The following is a 27,929-nucleotide window of genomic DNA, read 5'->3' as shown; positions in this document are numbered from 1 at the left end:
CAACTTAGCATTCATATCTGAAAAATGCCTAGGAAAAACCTAAGGTGAAGAAAAGGAAGGAGCAGGAGAGAATCCCACCCAGGAGGGTCCTTTAGAAGGGGAGAGAGGAAAGCAGATCTGTTTGTCGTTGGAGGAGATGGAGGACACCAAAAGGGAGGAGTGGTGCGCCAGGCATTTCAAAGACATTGTCTCACTAATTTATTTTTTTTTTAGGAAACTAATCCTAATTTTTTTTTCCTTTCTCTTGTGAAGGTAATCCACAAACTGTAGTCACATACCCTGACAGCTCATCACAACAGTGGAGAAGATAATAGCTATCATTCTACAATTTTGATACATACTGGTCAAGGTACAACATTCAGTGGTTTTAATACAATGGTCAAGGAAGATCCTTCCCACAAGTGATTCCCACCCTTTCACATCCTTATAAGTAATGTAGGACCTACATTTCAGTTCCTCCCCAAACTATTATGGGAACCTTCCCATATAATTGCCCATAGTTTATGATACCTGTGGCAGTATGCACTACATCTTCTGGTTTAGAAATAATCAACAGATTAGTAAATTCGTCATAAAACACATGTGAGCATGCCAATGGAAAAGCAGAAGGATTCCTTTAGAAAGGAGGACTTTGAGAATGACCAACATGTCAGCCTCACCTGTGTGCCTGGGAAGATCATGGAACAGATCCTCCTAGAAGCTATGCTAAGGCACAGGGAGGATAGGGAAGTTATTTGTGACATCCAGCATGGCTTTACCAAGGGAAAGTCCTGCCTGAGCAACCTGTTGGTGTTCTATGGTGGAATGACTCCATCAGTGGGCAAAGGAAGAGCTAACAAAAGTCATCTATACTTCTGTAGGGCCTTTGACACAGTCCCCCACAACATCCTTCTCTCGAAAATGGAGACTATAGATTTGATGGGTGGACTGTTTCATGGGTGAGGCATTGGTTGGATGGTCACAATCACATGGACAATGGCTCAATGTGCAGATGGAAGGGCTAAGGAGAGACCTTATGGCAGCCTTTTAAAATTTAAGGGGTCTTATTAGAACAATGAAGACAGGCTTTCTAGTCAGGCCTGTTGCAACAGGACAAGGTGTAAAGGTTTTAAACTAGTAGAAGACAGATTTAGATCAGACATAAGAAAGACTTTTTTTTTTTGTGAGGGCGGTGAAACACTGAAACAGATTGCCCAGTGTCCCAGGGTGATTATATGATGCTTGTATCCCCAGTCATCTGTTCTGCTTATGTTGGATATGAAGTTCTGCACTTTAAGACTGGTTCTGAGAGCAAAGGGGGAGAGAAGCAGCATGTGGTTTGTTTTCACAAACTGCACTCACTCCTCTGCATTCCTTCTCATGGACTGTGTTGTCTGCAGCACAGACAGTATGGAGAGAGCTCTCCTTTGCTTTTAGTAAATCTTTTAGTTTGCTGAGGCCGGAAGTTTTTTTGGAACTGTTCAGCTATTGTTTGGTCTGGGAACACCAGGACTATGGTCCAGGGGCCTCCCAAGGACTGGGACATCGGACCCAAGCCCCAGAGAGACTGAGAGAAAGCCAAGGACACACCCACGAAAAGGACTCTGTCTCTCTCCAATCCACAGAAGGACTTTTCTGAAGTTGCCATCTCCTCAGAACAAGGAGAGGTTCCATTGTTTAATATTATTCATAATTTCATGCTTGTGAGTACTTTGCTTGTTAAATAAACAGCTTTTTCCACATTTCTCCAAGGAAATCTTTCCCGAACCAGCGGAGGGACCGCTTAAATTTGCTTTCTAGAGGGACCCCATTCAGGGGTTTCCTCCCAAATTTGCCCTAAACCAGGACACCCAGAGAGGTGGTAGATGCCCCATTCCTAGAAATATTCAAAGTCAGACTGGAGCTTTGAACCACCTGATCTGGTGGAAGATGCCCCTGTTCATTGAAGGTGGGTTGGACTAGATGACATTTAAAGATCCCTGTGTTCTATGAAAGAACAGACTCTTGAAAACTGAAAGAAGAGATGAACAAAACAAATCCTCAATTATTTTTTATAGAAAAACATATATGATGAAAAACGTTAACAAGAAAAACAATTTAATGGTTTTCAGATTTGCATCTATTTTAGAACTGTTTTATCATATAATTTAATAACTATTCCCTCTTCCATCCCTTCAAAGTCTTTTGTTTTGATGCCACTGAACTCAGGCATGGGAATTTATCCTGAATTCGGCACGCAGCGACAATGAGGTGAGCTGCCTTCACCAATCTCTGCACAAGACCCACTTTCTCTTGGCACAGCTGACTGAGGCAAGATCACGCTGAAGAGATTGGACTGTAACTATTTTGGAGTGATCCCTGAGAAAGAGGCCTTAAATAGACCAAAACGTCTCAGATGGATCGTTGTGCTTCTTCAGCCCATGAAGGCATTATGCTGATGTCCCTAAATATCAGCACAGCTTACCCTCCCCAGCTCTGGCTACTATTGTTGGAGGAAGACCTAAAATTTGCGTAAGAATAACTTGTAATTTTTGTATTCATTTTGGCTAGAGCTTCCATCTTGTGACATAATATACAGTAAAGAGAAAAGGAAACAGAGAAATCACAAGTAGTGTAACAATTAGGGGCAGACAGTGTCATTTTTCGAGAATGAATGAACCACCATTATGGGTACTTAAAGGAACTTCAGGCTTTCTCACACCAAGGCACATCAAACCCAAACCCAAATCAAGTGAAGGCTTTGCCATGCCTCCTCCCACAGAACAGATACTGTCTCCTCGCCAGACATTTTTCAGCAGGCTGAGTGTAGGAACATTCAGTGAAAAAATATCTCAACCTTTCAGCGAGCTCCCAGCTGATATAACTGCTGGCAAAACCAATGGGGGTGTGGGGATCACTCTTGTGGAGACGAGAAAGAGACTGAAATACTGCACTCACCACTGCTTTGGCATGGATTGGGTTTACAGAAAGAGCAAGATAGGCAAAAGTATCCTCATCTGTGGCCTGAAGAAACAGACTATTTATTGACAGCAGCAAAATGTGCTGATAAGAAGTTACTTGAAGAGTCACAACTGACTAATTCCACCTCTTTACCACTTAAACCCTTTTCCAGACCTACTTACACCAGCTGACTCCATTTTTCCCTTTCAGAGGAAAGGAGAACTTCTTGATGGATCCAGGCAATTCGAGGCTCTCTGCCAAGCTGGGCTGCCTTTCAGCCAGCGAGGCTTTGGACAGTGGAGCCAGGCTTACCTGCACAGTGCCAGGCATAGAGAAGGGGGAACGTCCAGTGCCATAGCATGTGACAATGGAAAACTTGCCCAGATGGTCAGATCTTTGCCCCTCATTCATCCTCTGACAGCTTGAGTAGTGGAATGTTAATAATTCATAAATTATCTGTGCAATAAGTTACGTACTCCTTTTAAAAATAGAGCTAGAGAAGCAAGTCTAAATAATTCATTTCAGAAGAAAAATAATCAAGTAACCCTTTCAAAGAAGAATGAAAATCAATAACTGTGACTTTTTTTCACCTTGCTAAGTATTTCCGGACAATACCATCCCCATGGATGACAAGGCTCCGGTGTGACACATATTCCTAAGTGCAGCATCATCACAACAAAAACCACAGGCAATCTGGAAAATTTGTTAAGAATCTGTGCATCTCACAAAGCTCCTCTTCTCACCCTGACAGACTGTCTCTCCCTCTTTTCCATCCTGCTACCCAGGGCTCCAGATGCCGGGATGGAATTACCAGTGATGTGAGATGAAAACAGTTGGCGTCCGCTCACGGGGAGCCAGCCAAAGGGCGGCAGGGAGGGAAGCTGTGCCTCCCAGGAGTGGTGGCACTGACCTGGCCACTGATGCCAGCTCTGCACTGAGCACCAAATGAAGGCAGCTTTTTTACAGGTTTGCACACCGTTTCTCCTTCAGCTGAAACTCCCTGATATGCACAAGGCTGCATTCACTTGGGATCTGTGCTGGCTCCTCTGAGCCCTGGGAGGAAAGCAGGGAGGGCAGGGCATGAGATATCTCTCAAACTACAATGCCCTGGTATCCACCTCCACCCCAAACACTGTGTGTCACTTCCCACTCAGGACAGTTGCCAGATGGTTGCTGATCTGAATTAGTTTCACCAGAGAGTGGAACGACAAGGGATATACCAAATCAACTTCAGTATGCATATAGCTGTGGATATTCCAGCTTTAAATCACAGCTTCTGTTCACAGAAACAGCAGCATGCTGTGACAGTTTACTTCTCCTGAAACAAAGTCTTGTCGACACCTTGGCAAGGAAAACAAAGGGTACATTCTTCACCTAGGACTTATGTCCCGATTGAAACACGATTTAGAATATGGAGAGCATGCACTTATTTTTCCCCCCAGAACAGCACTTGAAGGATTTGCTATCAATATTTTGCAAGAGTTTGCTGAAGAAAACCTTTAATTATATTAGGATTTATTAAGGGAAGGAATGAAAATAAAAGAAGGTATTTTTCAAATGAAAATGTCACAGAGACTACAGTTTATTTGCACTGTCACTGCTGAAGCCCATGTGACAGACAGCAGGATTATTTTTGGTAACTGGGTGGAGGATGGGGAGACTGATATACTATTTGAACTTCTCCATGCCAGTCTCTGCTATTGAAAAAGTTACCAAAAGACTTCGCTATGTAGTAAGAAAAATGCATGGAGCACAGAGAAATTTCATTTATCATACAAAGAGGGTTTCCTTATAACTAACCAGTACCTAGACAGTCATGGAGCTATGATAGGACATTTTTCCTGCTGTAAATGTCATCACATAAACATAATTTCTCCACATGCAAAGGCCAGTTGTGGCCCTTCAAAGTATTTGGGAGTAATGAAAGGGGTGAATCAGCAAAAGCCCATGCCTGGGACGAGAAACTCAGGCTCAGTAACAGAAGAGCATGGATTTTGCATGAGACAGATCTCTGGATCTGATCAGCAGAATCGCTCGTACTTTATCTCAAAATCACTAACTTCAAAAATTATAATGGGATTTGGAAGTTGTATCAGATGATTGCTGGCCAGTCTGGACAAATAGCATATACCTAGAAAACAAAGACTAATTGGAGCTTGGCGACAACTCTTTTGGTAAATCATAAATCTTAGTTTCAGATGCAGATACTGCTCAGGGTGGGGCATTTATAACATAAGAGACTGACACAAAATATTTTGAAAATTTGTGGGGTCCTTTGGTTTAAAGATATATTTCAATTTCTAAAAAGAAACTTGGACAGTGCATTAGAAGACGTATAATATAATTACTTAAAAAAAAATCATGTTACAACTGCTATGTTTATTGAGTCCAGAGAGATCCATTCCCATGCCTTGCCTCCTACCAAGAAGGAGCAGAGCATTTCACTCTGTACAGTTCCTGAAATTCCCTAACAAGTATAAATCATTCACTGTGGGTAGGTATCAATTTATTATTTATCACAGTGAAAAAAGATGTTGGAGACAAAATGGTGCTGCGGTGAAACTTTCATTCAGTTAATGGGTTTAGTTATGATTATTGCATAGGACTTCATTACTTAAAACTGTCACAAGCGCTAAATTCTAAACAGGGTTATTGAGTCAACATAGTGTTCTTGCTTAGTCCTTTTAATGTCACTTGAATCCTGTCCTGTTTCTCATAAATTTCCCTTCAGGTAAACACACTGATAGATAAAAGAAGGTAATGTATTGCAAAAATCAAAGAATTTTCACAGTATATCCCTACTTCCGTGAGTAAATTTCATTTGAAAAATGTCTGAAAAACATTTTATGCCACTTTGATAAATACATATAAATTCCTAGCTAATGAAAACATAGAGTAATGTTTTTTGCAAACAAGTGTGTTTTCACCAAAAATAATTTCTTTACCAGTTGCCTACCACTTCACAGAACACCTGTGTATTTATACCAGAGCAAAAGGAGGGAAATGCGATTTCAGATTGGAATAATCACACTTTACACACATAGAGCATGTGTCTTGCCCTACTTACAAGGTTCATGGCAATGAAAATCACTATCACCTCAGCTCCAAATTTCACACACAGCAGCCTACAGATCTCATTTTGCTATATTATGCTTAGAGAGTTGAATTTTTCTATGAGCAAAATGCTCTCCACCTCTATTGATGTTAAACAGAGTACTGCACTTGCACTTTGGAGCAAAACTTATCTCAAAATAATATGCCTGAAAGACTTCTCAACATTTCTTGTGTATTTCTATCATTTTTAAGCTTCTGAATGTAGCTTTTCACTCTGTTAAACAAATATTTTAACAGAAAATTTTCTTTGACTCTTAAAAGCAGCAGTTCTTGAAGAGCACCTCAAAAATCAGATGCTGCAGGGAATAAGCTTGGGCATTACACCGTCCAAAGCAAGTAAAGCTCTTGGATGAAAGAGCATTTATAGAAGTCACTGCCCTAAAAAGCTCACAAGTAACCTGGGAAAGCCTATTTACAGTAGGTACTGATTCTCATCTCAGTCTGTGTCCTGAAGAGATGTGTTGGAGACATTACTAAGAGCCAGAGGACTTGTACTTCTCTCCTCTTCAGCAGAAATGAATGGACACAGGATTTCGTGCCTTGTGCCTCTACCCTTATCTGTAAAACCACCAGCTGGAAGTGGTTTCCTGAGTGGAGATACCCAGAGAACAGCACTTGGGTCTCTAACAGTCCCAACAACCTGAAGGGCTTGAAGCATTTCAGCTGAAGTTAGGAGCTGACCAAGAGAACTTCCGTGTCACATGGGAGGCTGCTGCTATTGCAGAGGTCCTTGCAATACAGAAAGCAACACCTCTGGTTGCTCCTCCTCTGGTCCTTCTGCTTTCAGTGGCCATAAGAAAAACTGACACCTGCTCGATATGGCCAGCACACAACCAATAAATGCCCCTTTCTTCCCAGTTACACAACTCCTATTCATTCCTTGCTAACCCATTTCACAGTATCACATCAAACCTTTCAGCAGCTGCTACCCCTGACCATTTTCCTCCCCTCTCTTTGTCTGGTCTGGCAGAGCTGCCCTTCCCCAGCTGTGTCAGTGCCGCCTCAGCTCTGCCTCATTCTTTACCCTGGCTCACCACAACAAACCCAGACAAAGGACATGGGAAAATACACATTTAGCAGCTGCAAACAAGCAACCAACTCATTCTCCTTGTGGGGAACAGGAGCTGGTCCTGTGTCCTCTCAGTGCTTTTCTTCAATAAGTAGCAAAAATGGTTTGTTCTTCCCAGGTATGGAGCTTTCAGAGACAGGGTTTCTCTGAAAGATACTGCTTGCAGGGGAATTAATGATTGCTATACATAAAGGCACCCAACATTTGCAAAGCATGTGTTTTTTATACTTAGACTAAAAATAGATCATCGTTTTGCAAAGTATCTTTCCTGAGAAAATATAAGGAAGAAGTTCCATAAAGATGCCCAGGTGTCTCCAGGGAAATGATGTTTGGGGTGAGTTAGATGTTGAGTAGAGATGTTGAGTTCTCAAAGAAAATCCATTTGCTATTGTCAAGCCATTGAGAAAAGTTTTGATTTGTAGATGCTCAGCAGAGTATTGGTGAGGGCTTTGCATTGGTGCAAAGGAAAGAATACTTTGGAAAAAAAAGTGTTCTGAATGCTTCCTGGCTGATTGATTGAGAAAAATTCTTAATACACATCAATATTTCTCATGAGGCACATTTGGATATTAGGAAGGGGGAGATGACAGTTGCAGGGATGTTGCTGAGGTAATTTGTTAGTGATGGAGTAATTTCTTTTCTCTCCTGGCAGCCTACTGACTCAAATGGCAATGTTAATAACCCAGGCAACACAAGGAAAAAGTAAGCAAGCCTTGGCAGGGATTTGTGCTCTTATCAAATCTGTGAGGGAACACTGCTTCCAAAGCCGTAAGGAGGAAGCAGATCTGTTAAGTCACAGAAAATCCTAGCAAATTCCTAGAAGGAGTACTTCTCAGAAACATCCCAGGATATGCTACAAAGAAGTGTTCACAGCAGTAGAAAAACTCTGCAGGTTTATGGAGAATGCCACTGAGAAAGGTATCAGAGGGTGGCCCAAAACCAGTTGAAACAGTCACAGTAAAAAAGAGAGAAAGGGAAGATTTGAAAAATGAAAACTGAAAAAGGAGGTGAATGTAATCATGGAAAAAAAAATCAATGAACCGCAGTGCTTCAGCAGATACATACTGACACAAACAACCCCTTGCAACAGTCAGTAAAGTTAAAAAACATTCAGTGAGAAAACATTATAGCCAGTGAAAGAAATATCTTCAAAAGAATCAGTGAAAGTACTTCAGGCAAGAGTAGCAGATGATGAACAGTGATAAATGAGTATAATCTGAAAAAAAAATAGGAAGTATTATGGGAAAGGAAAGAACTGTATTATCTTTTGGCTAAGGGAACTGAAAGAAAGAAGGGAAGTACAGTGGCATGAGTAAGCAAAGTGAATGCCAAGATACTGATGAAGACATTCAGAGAAGAATGATGTCTACCTGGAAGATATCAGAATTGGACAAAATTCACAAGCATTCATTAAACATCTTTATCAGCTCATATCTTAGCTCAAAACACAGGAAATGCAGCAAAAGGCTGGAGGGATGGAGCATATTTATTTTTAAAAAGACAAAGGGAGAGAAGGCATTATCCTGAAACCCCACACCAGTTACCGGAGAGCTCCTTAATGAAACAATCAGTTAAAATAAGAATATTTTCTTGATGGGGAGCATTTGGCAGATACCAGAACAGAACAAGGGCCTAGATGCTGTTTTGATAGATTATTCAAAAGCTCCTGAAAATGTGTCATGGCATGGGAATCCAGAAGCACCTGGGATTGGGGAGGGAAGTGCATTAGCAGCAATTCACAGAGAGAGGAGAGGAGAGGAGAGGAGAGGAGAGGAGAGGAGAGGAGAGGAGAGGAGAGGAGAGGAGAGGAGAGGAGAGGAGAGGAGAGGAGAGGAGAGGAGAGGAGAGGAGAGGAGAGGAGAGGAGAGGAGAGGAGAGGAGAGGAGAGGAGAGGAGAGGAGAGGAGAGGAGAGGAGAGGAGAGGAGAGGAGAGGAGAGGAGAGGAGAGGAGAGGAGAGGAGAGGAGAGGAGAGGAGAGGAGAGGAGAGGAGAGGACTGTGAAGGATTATATTCACAATAAGACACAGTGAAAAATATTATTTAGTGACAAGAGAGGAAAGTCTCATTTGTACTTAATACAACAATTTGGAATTACATGGTCAGTAAGAGGCAAAAAATAATTTCCCAGTTAAAACTGTGAGGCTTCTTTCTCAAGGAAATAAAAATTTTTATTTAGATAGAAAAAGCCTGTATACTCAAGAAGTCCTGTTGAAAATATCACAGGAGATCAAAACAGGTATTGGTGTAAAAAAATACATAAGGGCACTAAACATGATAAATGTTAGAAATTCTTCAGAAGACTATGATAAACACCAAAGGTGGCTTTAAAGAAAGAGTGCTTTCAGAGATGTGCACAATTCCTAAAGGTATTTTGGCATGCAAAATACATTAAAGATAATCAGCATATATGCCATCTACTGCAGTGAGAAACAGGACCCAAGGGAATAGTATGGCACACCAAAGCAGAAACTAGCACTGCATTAAGCAATAAATATGAACACAGAACACAGATGTGAGAAAACCTTTCTGTTGATCTGATGACAGAGAATAGTCAAGGATATTACAGAGAATGAGCATATGGTTGCAGTAAGCTATATAAGAGAGTGAATACTGTCTAACTGGGTCTCAGGCAACGCTCCAGGACTAGATAGGAAAATGCTTCTTCTAACTGTCAGCCCTTAGATAGACAAGATGCAGAGTCAGGGTGGATTGGGAAGAAGCTACATGGCTTTGGGGTCACTTTTGTCCTGATATATAAAGCACTAGCTTTCCCACTGGCACATCTATAATACATTCCTTGCACACATTAAATGTTCCTAAGGAGGCACAGCTTCGGGTAGTTGTTTGAACACATCTTGAGTGAAGAATATATTTTTTTTTTTAAGCAACGTCAACAACATTGCAAACATACACTCATCTGCCACATGCGTAGCTATGTTCCTCCAGCTTTTGGCTCATCTGTCCTTGTGTGACCTGCCAAGGACTCCAACCTCATCTTCTCTCCTCCTGTGACCTTGTGAAATTGTGACTGCCAGAGAAACCACAACTCATGGCACGCGAAACCAGACTATCTCTACTACTGCTACTACTACATCTCATGATCCAGCTTATACCCTGCCTTATGTCCACGTCAACATGAATACATCCCATAATTCTACTTGCTATATCTCCCTTTCCCTAGCTCACCTCCAACTTTTGCCTCTTAGGGGGCAAGGAATGTTTACAAAGTAAGGGTGCATTCACTTCATCTTGCAATCCAGCAGAGAGACAGCTGACTTAGCAGCACTTCCCAACACAGCTAGGATGCCGCAACCTGAGCAGCAAGGTAAATTCAGCCTGAGTAGTTAGCTTGAGTCTTCAGCACTGCTGGACCATTTTTTTCCCTCACTTCTCACCCACAATTTAGTTTCTGCTTGAACTCCAAGACCATCAAGCAGTACCCAATGGACCTGCATGTTAATCAACAACAAGCAATAAATTCGGTACTGTGGATGAGATGGTATTTTTGTACAGAGCAGAGACTGCAGACCCTGTAACATGGTATTATGTCCACTTAGCACAGCGTTCACAAATAACATTGAGAAAGGAGAAGAATAGCTAAAACATCATGCAGACTTTATCTTTCGTGTCAGGTTCACAAGTAACCTAAGCAACACTGATCTATATACCAGCTGTCTGTTCTGTCAGGTACAAGCATTCCAAAACTCCTGCACTGGACTACTCATAACACAAACGCCCTGAGAAATTAAATAGGGGCTGTCCTCATAAAACTGAGCCAGGCTTTGTGCCGGTTGACTCACAAGTAATGTTGGAAAGATTAAAATGACACATAATTGCACCAGCTCTCTAAATCTGACCAGGGCTCAGAGGATAAATGCCTTACCTCATTACGTTTAAATGCTCTATCTCAATCTGGTTTAAAAGAGAGCAGGGGCCGTGAGCTGCCAATCTGCTGTACTGTTAAGAGAACAGAAATACCACTGCAGACTGGGATGTATGCTCCAGCAAAGAGCTGTGCTTAGTATTTGGCTTTCCTTTATGGTCCCCTGCTCCTCAGCTCACTTGCTTCCAAGGATCATCACTTCACCCCGTATGACTGTGTGTCAGCACCAGTTGAAATGATCCCTTTTCTCGAGAGACAGCCTTTCTGTGCCTGAAGTGTAATGTTATTTATACATTACAGACCACATTCCATCTGCCCAGCTCATGCTGATGGCTCCACCACCACCACTGAGGAGTACCAGCCAAAACAGCGGCTTGCCTATCTGAACCCTGCTCTCAGAGACAAGTCATGCACACTTCATTTGACTTTCAAGTAGGTGGAAGTCCCAGTCTGCGTAAAGAGCAGCCAGAGCTAGCTGGAGTCAAATCAGAAAGAGTTTTGCTCCAGCAGGAAGAGAGTTTTAAAGGAGACAGTTTAAAATGGGACAGAAGCCCTGTGAGAAGCTCCAGACAAAAAGTGGAGCATCACTCATCTACATCTCTATTGATTCTAAATTACCGATGACGTATCTGGGACATATAACAAAGGAGACCTCTCGGGCAATAGTACAAGCAATATCAGCAAGCATTTAATGTAAGAATTAGTCTAAGACACCTGTGTGCCAAATAGTCATTCTAACCCAGCAATACTGCTCTGCATGGCTTTTCTGACAACTGCTTACCTCTTTTAACTTGTCCAGCTCATTTTGCAGTGTCTGCTTGGATACTTCCACCTCAATGATTTGCTGCCGAAGCACTTCATTTTCATCTTCTGCTTTAACTCGTTTCTCCTCCACACTCTCCAGCTCATGGTGCAGTCTGACAGAAACATCTTTGGCTACCTGGTCAAAAGAGCACAAATGCATGAAGATCATCCATGAGGAGCAACAGCTACAGTATGTCTCTTACAGTTAGGAGACAGAGTTAAGCATATTGCAGCCCTAGACAGCCAAGAGATTTTTAATTCAATTATGACACTGTTGATGGAACACTCCAAGCCTTCCAAGTACCGAAATGAATATTCATTTCTAATAAAGAAATCCAGAATGAAAATATATTTGATTACCCATCTCCAGCTCCCTCTCCACATTATGCTAAGGCAATGTCATGAACAGCAGGAAGAAACAAGCAGACACCAAAGCTGCCCATCAAAGTCCCAGCACATCACATGGATAAAGCCAAAGACAAGGAATTGTGCTGTAAAGCTGATGGGCCATCGATCAAAGCAACGTGTGTGCAGCAGTCGCAGCCACACAAACTTGCTGCTCTAGCAGCAATCACAACTAGGCAAGAGTGATATGAAAGATATACATGCTAGCTTAGGTTTCCTGAGTCCAGCCTAACAAGACTTGATATTTACTCCAAAACCATTTGTAAAGGTGATACATCATACAGCACAAGGAATTATGGAATTACAAAGCCAACTAACTAAAAACACTCAATATCTTTTTCATTGAAATCTAGGTACAAGATTTTTACTGAGCAATGTATCACTGCTCTTGTTATAAGGTTATAATTCAGTTTCCGTCATAAAAGAAAAATTAGATCTGACATTTTAAAAGGTTTGATGACATGATTTGTTACTCTCATTTCCACTGCTGACAACAAATCATTCCAGTCTCAGGTTTTATGTTGTGCATTTTTAAGTACAATATTAACTACAATTCTAGTTGCAAGAAGTCCCTCTCTACAGATGATATTTTAAAAACAGCTACAAGATAGCAATATAAAGAAAGATGAGTAAACCTAAATAAACATCGTATCTATACAAAGATTTACTTGGTCTTGATGGAAGAAGCATTTCTGAAAGATACAAAAATTGTTTCAGTATGAATAAAATTCTTACAGCTATTCATGTTTGTAGGGAAAGAGCATTTCAATTCTCTATCTGCCCTGCAAAAATATTAAAACAGTCTGTTTCTGTTACAGGTAACTCACTAGACACTAAGAAGTGCAACTTAGACTTTTTTTCTTTCCAGTTATCTGGCATAAGCAAGAAGTGAAAAGGAAAGAAACAGCATGAACTGGAAAAAGCATATCAGGTTTTGTTTATACAGTATTGCAAAGCTAAGGTTTTCAGTAAAACCAGTAAAACAAAACCCTTTAAATCTTTCAAATGCAGAAATGTAACTTGACTGTATTTCTTTCATTTTGAATCTGAACACATGCTTTTTTACTCACTGACACATCTTTTTATGGCGATGAGCTGAATATTTGTTTCTCCACCACAGCAGAAGGAAATTGGTCATGACATTTGGAGAACTACTGCTTGTTTCATGTGTCACCCTCAGTTCCATTGCAGAGAGCCACATCACAGTCTGCTCTCTTTCACTGTGAATATGAATCTCTCAACTCACCTTTAAATCTTGTTCCAGGCTCCTAATGAGCTCTCCATCCACATGGCCTGTTTGTGCAACTTTCAAGCTTTTCTGTTCTGCTTTCCTGAGACGATATTGCAGAATGCGGCAATTCTTGTTTGCCCGGTCCAGCTCTCGCCGGAGCTCCTGCAGCTGGTAAACATCTTCCTCTAAATAGCTGTCACGCATTTCTTCCATTTCAGCCCGAAGTTCATCCAGTTCATCCTGTGAGGAGTCAAAACAGTGCTCCATCATACCTCTAAATTTCACCCATGGGAGCAAAATAGGAAACATGCTCACTAGGATACCACATTAATGAAATGATACAGACTGCAACACGCAGCTCCAGAAGTCACAGGAACAGAAGTTTTAACCCAACGTTGAGTAATTATGCTGAAACTAAATTAACGAATACTTGTCATATTTCTTTCAACTGCTTTGATAATTAAAAACAAACCAGATGTTCATGTCTCCTGAAACTGGTAACCTTCATTTTACCATCTTAAAATTAAAATTGCACAATACTTTACCACTATTTGAACTGATTCCTTGCTTTACTTAGACTACAGTAAACCTACTTAACCAAGTACCTAACATCTCTGTGTGGTGTGCCTTTATAACAACCAACACCTCCTAAAAATGAAATTTTTAGGGAAGAAGGAAAAGTGCTTTACACGAAATACTGAACTGCTCCATATGGAAATGCTGTCCCATCTGAGCCTAACACTGTGCACTGGATTAGGACATGTGGATTGTGTGCAGGAGAAAGTGGGGTTTTGTTGTGTTCACAGATATCTCAACAGGACCACAGGAACAAAACCAAACCTGTGCCCGTGGGAATAACCTGCTCATTCTTTTCTGGGCATCATGAACTGTCCCAGTTCCACATTATATCACGAGTAGCACTTGCTCTCTAAAGTCAGATTAAAGATTTACAGCTGAACAGGATAAGCTCTGTAATTGCCATTTGTTTAAAACGTGCGTGACTGAAGCTCCAAAGCCAGAACTGTTATAAAGGTCTTCCAGGCAGAGGGGTACGAGCGATTAAACTACTGCATGAGAAAAAAAAAAGATGATTCTACAAACTGAACAAAGCTGGGGGGGGGGGGAATCAAGAAAAATAGGCAGGAGGAGAATATTTGAAATTAACTATTAATTTTTAAATTGGTTTCTTTAAAACTGCATTTGATATTATGAAGACCAAATTTTCTGTGGAAAACATTGCTTAACTAAGATTTCAGGAGAACTTGTACTGGAGCTAGCTGCACTGTGACCTCACTTCAGATCTGTAAATCACTCTTGGAATACCAAGGATGGCTGGAGATTATTTCACACCTGAAATACCAAGGGTGGCCAGAGAATGCTTCACACTTGTCTCAGGTGGAGAGGGCACCGCTATGAAGTCAGAACCCTTGACAAAGCTCCCCCTGCCCCTGGCTGAACCCTGTCCAATCCCTGCATGAACACTCTGTCCATACTTTCCTGGCAGTCCTCTCAAATATTCCCCCTTCCCATGGCATAATCAGACTGACGTATTAATCTTGCTTCATTGGAGCTTTGACAACAAATGCAGGGCAGATCTTGTCCCTGAGCACAGTCCTGACCAAAAGAAAATGGGTAGATGAGTTCTTTAGCCTTGACAGTCATGTTAGAATTACAGTGTTACTCTTACCAAAATCCCATCCATGTATAAAAACTCCAATATTTTTACAGCTATGGTTTAATTTCAATTAGTTGGGCCAGTATAAATTTTGGGTACACACAAGGCCTGTTATTTCCAAAATCACAAAATTACTCTGGGCTCCCCAGTGAGGCTTTGCTCCACCAGCACAGCCCACCCAGGGCCCTACACTGTCCTCCCTAGATGCTCTGGAAGGACAAAGAAGCTTTCTCACAAGCCCACTATGTCACTGTACATTCTCAATATATTCAGATTTCTGCTCTGGGAGCATCCTGTCCTGCAGTCTCTCTGCGACAGATGCAGGAGCAGGATATATGTGTGGATGGATAAACTGAAGGGTTACTCCCCGGTGAGCTGGATCATGCTCACACCATACACTGTCTGAAAAGGAATAGTGTAAGCAGTCATCGAGGTTACCCTTGCAGCAATAACATCCTCAGAAGTTACAAATACATTAATTAGGCAGAAACAGCTGACTTCATGGAAGCAAATGAGCTCTGCAGACCAAACCCAGCAGGATTATTTCAAAACAATTTAGGATCCAGGCTCTATCCACTCCTCCTCAGGACACAGCCAAATAGTCTGGACAATTTACAGCCAACGCACTGGTAAAGTTTCGATAAATGATGTATATTTTTAAAAAGAAAAACATAGCAGTGCATGCTTGATTGGATTGGGAACGAGACCTGCTTTTCTTTTCTGTGTACACACTTATCACTACGCTTCACATTTCTAGACACTTTCAAGAGGTAAAGTAAAAGTTTACCCAGTGAAGATAAGAGATGCAGAAGAAAACGTCAAGGTTTTAGAAACTGATTAGAGAGTAGCAGTGGCTTTTGAACCCAAGAAAAGGAGTACACTTGTGCATTATCAGTTTATTAACGAGGTATTTTGGCTAAGGTACTCATACCAAAAGTAGAGTCTTTACCAGTCAGAGCTAACACAGCCCCTATGGAATGAACAGGACAAGAGTTATTTCTTAAGGTTTGTCTGCAGACTCAGGGGTTGAATTTACCTCAACTAGGTTTAAGTTCAATCAACTTTTTAATGTCATCTTCAGAATGCTAATGTTAGATTCATAATTTGGTTGTAAATTAAAATTTTGAATCATAAATCCACAATGAAGAAAAACAACTGTCATCAACAAATTAATAGGATCTAGTTTATAATCTGATGTTTACATTTGAGAACTAAGCAATGGCTTTCATTATAAAGTAGCCTGCAATTATAATGTCATTGCTCATCACTTAAACTTCCTTCTTATCTTTACCAGGTTTTTTTTGGTAGTAAATATGGTTGGTTTCTAAAGACAAATAATAAACAATATTTGATTTCAAAGCATTTATTGCAACCAAATTTGGAAAGTGAAACTCACATGATTTTAAACAACCCAGTCCCTGAAACACTCATCCCTATGAAACTGAATATTTCCAAATCCTATCTGTGGGCTTGGGAGTTCTCCCAGCCCTAAAAGTCACTCCGTCTCTATTGGAGATTGAATCCAATGTCTTTCCTCACACCAAAGTTCCTCAAAGAGTTGCAAGCATTGGCATGAGCTATGTTTCAGGAGATAGGACTGTCTTTAACCTCCTGGTAAACCAAAGTTTTCTCCCTTAGGAGCACAACTGTGACTTTGCAAGCCGGTGTTGTGGGGTTTTATTTTGTTTGGTTAGTTGGTTGTTGGTTTTTTGTTTTGTTTTGGTTTATTTGTTGCTGTTGTTTTTTTAAATGTATTTGTTTTGTTTGGGTTTTGGATATTTTGTTTGTTTGGGTTTTTTGTGCTATGCTTGCCTCTGGTTTTGGTTTTAAATAGAGTTTGTTTTTCTCTAGCGTAATTTTGCAGATAAATTAAAATTTAGAATACAATGAAGGAAGCTGTACTTTAAAATTCCACACAGATCTCCTCTCAGATATTTTTTTACTAAACTGAGTTTCTTTTCTGCTCCCAAAATTTTCACTAGAAATCAAACTGTGTCCTGACTTCTTGTATTTAGAGATACAGCACTCTTTGGATGAGCTTTAAAAGAAGGCAACATGAGACCACAAACAGTTTTGACTGTATAAGGAACAGAAACTTCACTGTACAGGCTGCATGCAGTGTCAGCCCATTTTCTGCTGTATTGCTGCAGTGCTTGGGGCTTCAACCTATGTTGTCTGCCCAGCCCAGAGAGGAAAAGAACCAGATCAAATCAGACAGATTAAGTCTTTTTGAATAGCAACATGAAGTCCTATTTTTATATAATAAATAAATAGAGAGGAACATGTCACCTCTGAAAAATCTGGCTCAGATTTTGTATGTCAGTCAGCACACAATTATAGATACTGGGATAACTTTTAACTAAACCATAACAGTTTAACTTTACTTAAAATGAAGACACGATCTCACTTTCGATACAGACCACAAAGCCAGTGACAAGGGTGTAGATGCTTTCATTTTTTACCGGCTTATTCTCCTTGGCAAACACTTGTAATTCTGCTGTGGACACTGAAACTGCATGGTAACATATCCTAAGTCAGAACTGCTACAATTGCACCTGGAAAATCAGAACAGCTTTAACTCTTCTTCTGAAGTGATCCATGCACAGAAGATGAAGGAATCTAGGTTAAAGACCCATGGAAGGGGAAATTATAACTCAAACTATGATGGTAGTTTGAGCTACTTACTAAACTGGCAAACTACTGCTCTGAAGGAAAACATTTCAATCATTTGTGAAATCAAAGGTAAATGCAGCAAAGCCAAAACTCCCAGCGTGGTGGTTTGCAAGAAAGGGATGCTCTGGCTGCAAGGCAGATGGAAATAACAGATAAGCCAAAGCCTTGACTTAATTAAAATGTATTGTTCTTACTACTCTTATTATTGTGAGTTAGAATTAAAGCTCTTTCTCTCAGGAGGTATTGAGCCTCATACTGTAGACTTTAATATTGTAAAACTGAAGAAAGAGATCAGAATAGGCACTTAAAAGTAATTAAAACAAACAGGCAAAAAAGCAGCCATCCCTCTTTGTTCATCTAAAAATGGAGAGCTGCTCCCTTCCATAAACAGGGAGGACCTGCTCCCGCACCCCAAAGTGGCAATTGAAATTGAGAGGTTAAGTGCTGGCATCAGAAGCTTCACTTTGCTGTGCATTCCTGAAGGGAATGAAAGCCTCCTCTCGATCCCTTTTAATTTAATGGTAATTATGCTATTACTTTCAGTAAAAACAGCATGAGGCAGTGTCCTGCAAGAAGGAATATTGTTTAGGAAAAGCTAAACAGCTTTTCTTTCTCAATGTCACTCTGGTCATCAGAAAAAAAATTAATGGAAGCATGTTTTCTAAGTGGCAGCTCTTCCAAGTTTGCAGTAGAAATCAAGTTGCACCAGCTCCTGAGTCTTTCAACTTTTGGTTTCACTTGGCCCAAATGACTTCCTAAAGGCCAGCTATTTGGGGTCTAATAGGAACTACCCATCTGAGAGTCACAGGGTGGCTGTAGGGACACAGAGCCACACAAATTGCCACTCTAGTGGCAGGAGTCCCCGAGATTGCAGCTCAAAAGCAACTGAATTAGGATTTCCCATTTGCCTGTCAGTGTGCCCAGCCAATGTGAACTGGCTGAGAAGGGGAAAGCCTTGTGTGCATTTCCATCACTGTGTAGCCCAGATACATACTGATAGGTCATTTTCTGTCCGTACTGTGCAAATTGAACACTTGCCTGTCAGAAGAGAAGCCATTATCTCATTAATACCTTTACTGATGTCATGGTCGTTTATTATTGATTTAATTATAAGAAAGTATAATTAAGAACAAATTATAGGAATATGCCTTGTTTATGATTCTTTACAAAAAAAAAAAAAAAAAAAAAAAAAAAAGAGAGAGAGAGAGACAGAGAGAGAAAGAGTGAGAAAAGGTCAGGCCATGCAGCTATTACACTGAGCAACCCATCTGAGTCATTCCCATTGAAATGACCAGGAATACTTGCATAACTTATGGGCTCTGTCTACCCAGCCAGTCTGGTTATGATCTGCAACAAGGTTTGAAAACAAATTTTCCAATCAACTCCAATCAACTCAATTTCTCCACCAACTGCACACTCATTCTGTCCACAGAGCATGCAAGAAACTGATTCCTCCTGAAATAAAACAGAGACCTACACTCCAAGCATGCATTAAATGTGCTCCATTACTTGAGTCCTCTGGACAACCTTAAAACATGTGCATGATGGGGATGTTTTGTTCAAGGGGCCAGACTAAATGCGGTCCAAAGCAAGACCACTAAACTGTGTGTAAATACAGAGGAACGGTCATCTGCACCGCTTGCATTTAGGTCAGCCTGCTGATCTACCATCACTGAGATGAATTACTGCCTTAAATAAAAAAGCTCTTATCTTAGAGCCTGAACAGAGACTAAATAGTGGAACACAACCATGTGTCAAAGAAATCTTGAAAATTATTATTAGGGAGAAATTACTTGCAAAAAAACAGAATAAAAAATACATGGATACTGAATTCATTACTCTATGAATACACTTATGTACACTGGTGAAGTCTTTAAAGGCTCCAGTGAATTAGAATACATTAGTGTCCAGAAGTGATATATTAAGTTGAAAATACTTGCAAACTAGGAAGACAAAAACACACAAAATCAATAAATTGTATAATATTTAAGAAAATGCAAATGAAAGAGGAAATTCAATTATGTATATAAAATATGTTTATTATTTTACCCAAAAGTCATATTTATAGATTTTGTCAGTACTATTTTCCAAATAGAAAGTTATTTCATATACATTTAGTCAAATGAGGGGAGAGTGGGGAAGGGAGGAAGAGTCAAAATTACAGTGGGTAGCTGCTATTGCACTGGCAAATCCAGAGCTTCTAGAAAGTCCTTGATAAATCTAAGATTCATGAACTGTGATTTTACATAATCTCTGTTTTCATGTTTTAAATATCTCAAACTGTCTATATGTAGGAGATTCTGCTGCTGCTGCTGCTGCTGCTGCTAAGGAATAAACACATCCCCCATAGCACTTCTCAGCAGAACTGCAGCAGGGATAAATATGCTCTGAAAGGCTTTGATTGGGAAGAAAGCAACAACCATTATTTTTGCCTCTTGCAGAATATGTTAATGAACCCCAAGTCCCTGGGCCCCTGATGTCATTATTTAGCTCTCAAATCAGACTACTTTACAAGTCATGCACCAATCCAACGTGTTCTGAAGCTTGTGCACAAACCAAGATGTGAACTGAAAAGTCATAAGACCGTGAGCACCTGTTGACTTAAGGGCTAGTTTAACTTTGCAGGATCTGAGAGCGAGACCGGCATCTGGCAGCTTTTCTGCCTCATTCAAGCATTAGCTACAGCATTGTTTCCACGCATATCCTTGACTGTGCCTGATGAAGCTCTTCCAGCACTCCTCAATGGCAACATCGATGGCGTTTTTTGAGGGCCATCAAGAATTGCCCTGTGCATCACACAGCTCATCCCCTCCAGGCAGGGTGGGGACTGCCAGGGACACAGCTGGAGCTAACAAGGCTCATGGTCTCCCTTTTGTTCCCCCAAAGTGAAATCTCCCTCGGCAGCTGAACATCCCTCCGGCTGAGCCCAGCCACGTGGGCTTTGTGCCCCGGGCGGTGTTACCACCTTCGTTCTCTCCGGGGCCACCACTCTCCAGGTGGGAAATGCAGCTTGTCAAGTAGAGATGTGGGATGGGCTTTGTTTTGCTAACCCTGGTAACCCTCACTAAACGGAAAAAAAAAATTGGTGCCATCACTTTGCATCATTTTTCTCTGCAAAACCCTTTGACAACCACAAATCCCTGCAGGTTAATAAAAGAAGCAGAGTTACTCCCCCCGAGTTCAGCGCAAGGCTACAACTCAAAGAGCTACAGTTTCAAGTGAGTAAAGAAATACAATGTAACCTCACATGACACACATTGTGATTTAAAACAAAAAATAGTTTAGATGCATCAGAGTGGAATACGGGCCCCGGAGTGGCCCCTTAGTCAATTTATAGCCAGAATATGCCACAGTTACAAATGAATATAGAAACAAAAAAAGACAAAGCAAGACAGAAAAGACAGTTATCTAATAAATCCAAGATAGTATATTTCTGTGCTAATCCACACTGTAGCAGCATTTCCGGCATATTGAACTTGTACCAACACATAGGTGCAAAGGCACAAAGAGAAGGCCAGGTAAAAAAGAAAAGCACAGCAAGCACCAGTTTTATTTTAAGGAAGTGTAGGAAGTGTCATGCCTCATGTAGGAGGCTGCTTTCACATTATGGCCATGAAGGGTGCGAACAGAAAAGGGGCGTGTGTTGTGACTAAAACACTGCTGCTGTTTCTGCTGGCACATTTATTTAATTAACACAGTCTAAATTAAAGTTTGGCTGAGACAAAGAAAAGACATGTCTAATTGCTAAAATTTGGGCCCTCTTCCTTAAGATTCCTCACCCCCCTGAGGGCTCCATGCCACAAAGGGCTTCTTCCCAAGTTTCCCAAGGACTCGCATAGTGAATGACACTTCTCCGTGTGCTGGACACTTTAAAGTAAAATTGAAAATCAACCACTTGCGTGGGCAGTATTTTGCTACTACCAACAGGACTGACTAGCAATAACTAAAACTTTATCTACTACCAGCAGTTACCAAGGATCTCCTGGTCCTACAGAGTCAGGCACCACGACAAAATTTCTCTTTTTTGACATCAACAACTAAGCGATATCTTTTAAATGCTGCTGTAGTATTACAGCCTTTCCCCACAGGTAGCTGAAATAAGGTCATGCAAGGAATACATGAAACTGAAATCAAAAACGAAATTTCACAGAGGTAGTAGAAGAGAGGCTTCTCAATGTAAACACTTCTCCTCATGCACTTCAACTACAGGCTTAGCTTTGCATCTAATTAGCTATGGCTACAGCTTCTTATCTAGAGTAAAGTCCTGGAAATACATAAGGTGGAAACTTGATACCAAGTTAAAATCTGGCTCATGGTATAAGTCTGATATGTTTGCAGAAGCAGCAGCTTGCTGTACATTCTGGAAAACTTTCTAGTACTTAGTGTATAGAAACAAAAACAAATGATTGTGTTTGTTCTTTTTTTTTTTTCTTTCTGGTAACACTTTAATCTCTAGTAATCTTTAGCACTAAGTCTCTGTGTGTGCGTGTGTGTGTATCTTCTATAACTTGTGTTACAGACATGTGAAAGGTACATGAAAGACCTTCCTACATGAAAGTTAAAACTCTCTGAAAAAGACTTTATTATGTGCAGTTAGGGCTGCACTCCAGCTGCAGGGAGGGATAAGGAGGAGTGAAAACCCACAAAATTTGGCTTGTGGCCATGCTCAGGAAATTAACAGTTTCTTCTGGGATTTATCTAATAATTTGTCTATTTACAGTTGACAGCATCCCTGTTATCCCTTAGCCCCTTCTGGAGAAACACAGCTCACTCCAATGCCAACCCAGAGAACTACATTGTAAAAAAACACACAGAACAAACCCACAAGTAAACAACTCAGACACTGATGTGGTTTTAATTTGCAGACTTTTTAATAGGTTTTCCTAGGAAAGGCAAATGAGGTTTGGGAATTCTCCTGATAATTTTTGCACCACTGGGCTGTTTCCAACCATTTTGACAGAGGAGCAGAACTAAGATCTCACACACTCAGGTGGCCAAGGAAAGCAGACAATGTACTCATTTCCCTCAGAAGAGGCAATACTGTTAGCTCATGGCTTTCCAGGCGCCAGGACATGCCCACCAAAGAAACCAGTCTGTATTATCCTACCAGACTCAGAAACATTTTTAGCATGATAAAGTCACAATCTGAATCAAAAAAAAAGAGTCAGGACACAATTGCTGTAGATGATGAAGACATCAAGATGAAAGATCTGAAGACATTGTTGCACAGGGTGAAAAATTTGGAATGAAGCAGAATGAAGTTCTACACCTAAGACTTGCCCTTGTCAACTAGGTCCCACGATCACAGGGTTCCTCAGGTGCGACACACTAACAGGGGTCTGTCTAGACAATTCAGTCACTCTTATTTTTTAGTTTCCCATAGTTAAAAATCACTTTCAGTATAAAGAAAGAGCATGACACGCACTTTTTATTGGTTTAAGTCTATAATACTCATATACTTGTGCAAATCCTATAATGCAAGGAGATGCTCCTTGACTTCATGACTTCTAATGGCAGTGCCAGCTAGCTACTCTTTAAGTGATTCCCATTATCAATTCTGATTTCATCTCCTCTTGCTTCTAGGCTGTCAAATAAAACAGAAGCTTGTGATAAAGGTTCTCTGTGCTGCTCATCTTTTTATAGACTATTACATTTCCCTACCACACTCGAGTTTCCTATGCAGTGAGTGCTATAAAAGCTTTGCTATGAGCCAATAATTTTTATTGGTCTAGTTTTGTTTTATCCTTTTCTAGATGACTAACAGTGCCCACAGTACTTCAGGTACACTCACTGACCAGTGAGTGTAACAGCTACAGTTCTATAAAGTATTGCCAGATTTTCATAGTTAGTCTCTGTTCAGTTCCCACTGCAATCTAACAATTTTTGCAGATTTTCATTTCTCCTTCTCTCATGATGCTCCTGAGTTAACACAACACACTTAAACAGAAAAGTGCACACTTTTGCCCTCCAAGCATTTCAGATTTTAATATTTAAGATTTATTTACCATCCTCTGCCTTTATTTTTCACATGTTCCTCAGGGGTTAACTTTATGATTAAGTTCTCTCTGATCTTTGCTGGACTTGATTTGAGCTAGAAAAACTTAATGTCATCTGCAAATTTTGCTGTATCATTGCTCATTCCTTTTTCCAGTTCACTAAGCAGCACTAGACCCGGCGAAGAACCTTGCAGCACCCCTGCTGTTACCCTTTTGCTATGCTGAATATTGTTTCTTGTACCTTAGCCAAAACCCCTAAAGAGCCTAGCCTGTATCTTTATGCCCCTTCTTTCCCAAGGTTATACACAAAACTCCAGTTTTTATTCGAGTAAGAATCCTAGATTTACATGGATTTTCATGGTTATTTTGCTAGACAACAGGGTGTTCCCAGTATCAGGGAACAAAGATTGTTTTCACCAGAGGCAGAGTCAAACAGTGGCTGTGGTTACAGGATTATCTCAGTTTATCTTATTTATAGATCTTTATGGATGCAGCTTCTTTGCTCTGCCAAAAGATCAGATTGTAAGTACAAGTCCAACTAAAGGTTCCCACAGGTCAGCCCAGCTCAGAGCTCGCCTGAATTTAGCTTTCCTGTTTCTCCGAGGATAGAGTCATAATGATGTACTTTTCTACCTGTACAAGGATGCAATGACACTTTTTTCTCGCTGCTCTTGTTCTATTAGTACTTCACAGCGAGTGGTTTCACTTCCTAGCGATAAAGAAATACAATAAGCAGGGCACATAATGCCGACATCCTTTTCACATCAAATGAGGGAACCTGTTTCTTCGGCTTTTCCTAAAGGGAAAAGGAACTGAGGAAAACAGTTCCTGGAAAGCAAAGTCCTGCTAACCAGTAGAGTGTTTGCGGTGCTTCAGAAAGAGTCGGGGTTTGCTGAGCTACCACCGCGTCAACCAAACGCAACATTGCCAGGGTACATGTTGCACCGGACTGACGTTCATCCAGCGCCCACAAATCGGGCTCTGCAGGGAGCCGCGATCATACGCTTAAGTCCCTTAACTGTCCTTAAGCCGTGCGGCGGTCCCGCTCCGTGGGGGCGGGGAAGGAGGGGACCGAGGAGCTCGGCTGGTTCTCCCTGCCCCTATTTCTCTCCTGCCGGTAAAATCTGCCATTTGGTCCAGCGGGGGGTCCTATGGGAGGTGACTCCAGGCAGCGGCAATCTACTTCCCCCCCCCCCTTCCAAGCGCGGTCCCCGCATTCCCGGGCAGGAGGGGGCAGCGTTTCTACCGCTGCCGCCCTCTGCCCTTCCCTTCCCCGCCGAGGCCGGGCTCCGCGGGCGATGCTCACCTTGAGGTACTCGTTCTCCGAGCGCAGCTCCTCCACCTCCCGCTGCAGCTCCTCCGGGGCCGGCGGCGGCGGCTCCCCGCGGCTCGGGGCTCGGCCCCCGCCCGCGGCCGCAGGCAGCGCATCCCCGCGGGAGCCGAGGGCCGGCGGAGCTCCGCGCCCGGGGCCGGGGCCGGCGCGGGGCGGCTCGGCGGCGGGATGAGCGGCGGGCGGCTCCCGCTCGCGGTCGCTGGAGCCGGTGCCGGACTCGGCGTCGCTGCTGGCGGCCGGGGCCAGGCGCTGCTCGTCGGAGAGGGGCTCGGAGGGACAGTCGGAGAGGTCGGAGCTGCTGTCCGTGTGGCCGACGCGGACCAGCGCCGCCGCCGCATGGCCGCTGCCCGCCGCGGCGCCCCGCTTCGCCTTCCTGCCCTTGCCGGGCGGCGGGGCCGCCTCCCCGCCGGGCTGCCGCCCCGCGCCCCGGCCGCCGGGCCCCGGCTCCGGACCGCGAGCTGCCCGCTTGGCGCAGGGGGCGGCCTTGGCGCCCGCCCTGCCGACGGCGGTGACGGCGGCGGCGGCCGCCTTGCTCCCCGGGGCGGCGGGGCGGCGGGAGAGGCGGCCCGGCACCGCCAGGAGCCCCGCGGAGGGCTGGTGGACGCCCGGGTGCGGCGACGAGGGCGCCCGGGCGGGGAGGCCGGGGGACTTAGGGGGCGCGGGCGGAGGCTTGGCGGCGGCGCGGGCGTGAAGGTCCTTGAGGAAGGGTCTGGCGGGCGACGGGGCGCGGTGCAGCCGCTTCTTCTCGGCGTGCGGGTGGTGGTGGCCGGGCGAAGGCGGCGGCGGCGGACGCAGCGCGTCGCCGGGCCCCGGGCCGGGGCCGTTCAGCGCCTCCATAGCGCGGGCCGGGGGCGACGGGGCGGCAGCGGCGGCCGCGGGGGCGCCCGGCGGCGGCAGGAGCGGCGGTCCCCGCGGGGCGCGGCGACAGGTCGGGCAGCCTCCTCCAGCCTCCCTGCTCGCTCTCTCATCACTTCTGCTTCTCCCAGCCACAGCCCTCACACTTTTCTTTCTCGATCCCCCTCTTCCTGCCCCCCCCACCCCCACCTTCTCCTCCTCCTCCTCCTCGCCGCTCTCTCCCGAGCACTGATTTGTTTCAATAAATCGAGCCCAAATCCCCCGGTGGCAGCCGTCTCCTCCTCCTCCTCCTTATCCTCCTCCTCCTTTCCCTCCCGCTCCCCTCTCCGCCTGGCTCAGCTTGATGCTGCCCAAGTTGTGATGCAGCCGAAAAAAACCGATCCTTTTCCCCTCAATCCGAGCCAAAGGCGTGTTTTCCCGGCTGCCTTCGCCTCCGCTTACAAGCCCCCCGCTCAGCCCACCGGCTCCGCTAACCCCATCACCGCTCCGGCTCCAGCCGCCGCCTCCGCCCGGCTCCTGAAATAGCCCCGCGGCTGCCGGGGCCGCTCCGACTCGGCGCTGCCCGCCCGTGCGCAGGATCCGCCCCCTCTGTCAACCAGCCAGGCTGCTCTCCTCCCGCCCGGCAAACTACTTTCCTCTCGCGCTTTATTATAGGGACGCCTCTGCCGGCCTCTTCCTATCAGAAAACCTCATTTAGGGGAGAAATTTTGCTTTCGCAGTCATGAGCTATATAGCGTTGCCGTTTTGGTTGTTTTGGTTTTCTTTCCCCCGAGCTAAGACTTCATGGAAACGCTCTCTCCAGGGACTGGCAGCAACAAAACAACAGCCACTGCATTATCTCCCTGCTCAAGCCAGATACAGGTTCACCTAGAGGCAGAACCGAGTATCCGAGGATAACGGCAAGTTGCTGGCTCTGGCTGAACTACAAAAGACACGGACCAGTCCTTTTGGAGCACGGGGATGTGAAATTGCAGCCCTTACATTTGCAAAGCACCCGAAGAGTAAATGAAAGGGGGGAGAGGCTCAGGCGTGGGAAAGAGGTACAGCCTTAATGGGGACAGCAGAGCAGCACCAGCCGGGATGTTTACGATTCTTCCGCTGGGGCACAGCGGACCTCGGAGTAGCCGCGGTGGCTGCTCTATCTGTCAGACGAAAGTGGTAAAAGCATGCTTAGCTTCTAGCTCAGCCTTGGGAGGCTCGGATCACCCACGTCTGGACGACAGGGACTGCAGTGCGCTCAGGGGAGGACAGTCCCGGACATTTTGGGGGGGGGTGGGAGGGTGGGCAGCCCCCTGCGACGCCCCAGGTCCCCCGCTCCGCCCATCTGGGCTCAAGGCATTACCCCGAAAGGCAAAAGCCCCAAGACTCAGCGCCACGGTGCCTGAGGGGACCGGGCACCACGGGGCGGGTGGCCAAGGCTACACCGGGCAGCTGGTTCTGGCAATGTCAGGCCGGGGCCGGGGCCGGACCACGTTGCCCAGGGAAGAGTCAGGATCGCTCGGGCAATCCCCGGGTCCTTTCTCCCGGTAAACGAGGGGAACACTGATTTATCCTGCTGAATAACGCTGCCGCATGAGTATGCAACAGGTAGTCCTTACTTTCTAAAGGCTGCAAAGGTGAAAAAAAAAAAACCAAAACAAACATTCAAATCAAAGCTGTATTTACAGGTCTCTAGGAATTGGGAGCAGCTCCACGACAGCGCCCCGGGCAGGCGGCGTGGGCAGCGCCAGCCGGGAGAGCAGTGATGGGCGGGATGTCGGCGGGCCCGGGGGCGAGGGCGGCTCCAGCCCCTGGAGAAAGCCGGGGCTTGGAGCGGCAGCGGTGGGGGAGGAGGTAGCCAGGTCCCTCCCCGTCCCGGGTGAGGAACAGACCTCCTCGACAGGGCGGTGTGGTCCTTCCGCGAGTGGGCAAGTGATGAAAGCTCTGCTCCGGGGCACCCGCCGGTGATGCCATGCCGTGTTGGGTGGTTTTT

The 27,929-nt window shown here is 43.9% G+C and overlaps 1 protein-coding gene across 9 annotated transcripts in view; it reads right to left on the bottom strand.

The window, feature by feature from the left end:
* Window positions 1–26,116, bottom strand: part of MTCL1 (microtubule crosslinking factor 1) — a 104,384-nt gene extending 78,268 nt beyond the window's left edge. For all 9 annotated transcript variants that reach the window (XM_066183259.1, XM_066183288.1, XM_066183297.1 and 6 more), the window contains exons 1-3: window positions 25,076–26,116; window positions 13,441–13,665; window positions 11,767–11,925 (exon numbers count right to left, since the gene is read on the bottom strand). In XM_066183259.1, coding sequence (XP_066039356.1) covers window positions 11,767–11,925; window positions 13,441–13,665; window positions 25,076–25,939 — 1,248 coding nt within the window. In that variant the 5' untranslated portion in view covers window positions 25,940–26,116. The remainder of the gene's footprint in view (window positions 1–11,766; window positions 11,926–13,440; window positions 13,666–25,075) is intronic.
* Window positions 26,117–27,929: the final 1,813 nt, after the last annotated feature.

This window comes from Chamaea fasciata, unplaced genomic scaffold (assembly GCF_029207755.1).
Source record: "Chamaea fasciata isolate MVZ Bird 193981 ecotype frontalis unplaced genomic scaffold, bChaFas1.0.hap1 SCAF_1, whole genome shotgun sequence".
Lineage (NCBI taxonomy): Eukaryota > Metazoa > Chordata > Aves > Passeriformes > Sylviidae > Chamaea > Chamaea fasciata.
This window is presented reverse-complemented; position numbering and strand designations above follow the sequence as displayed.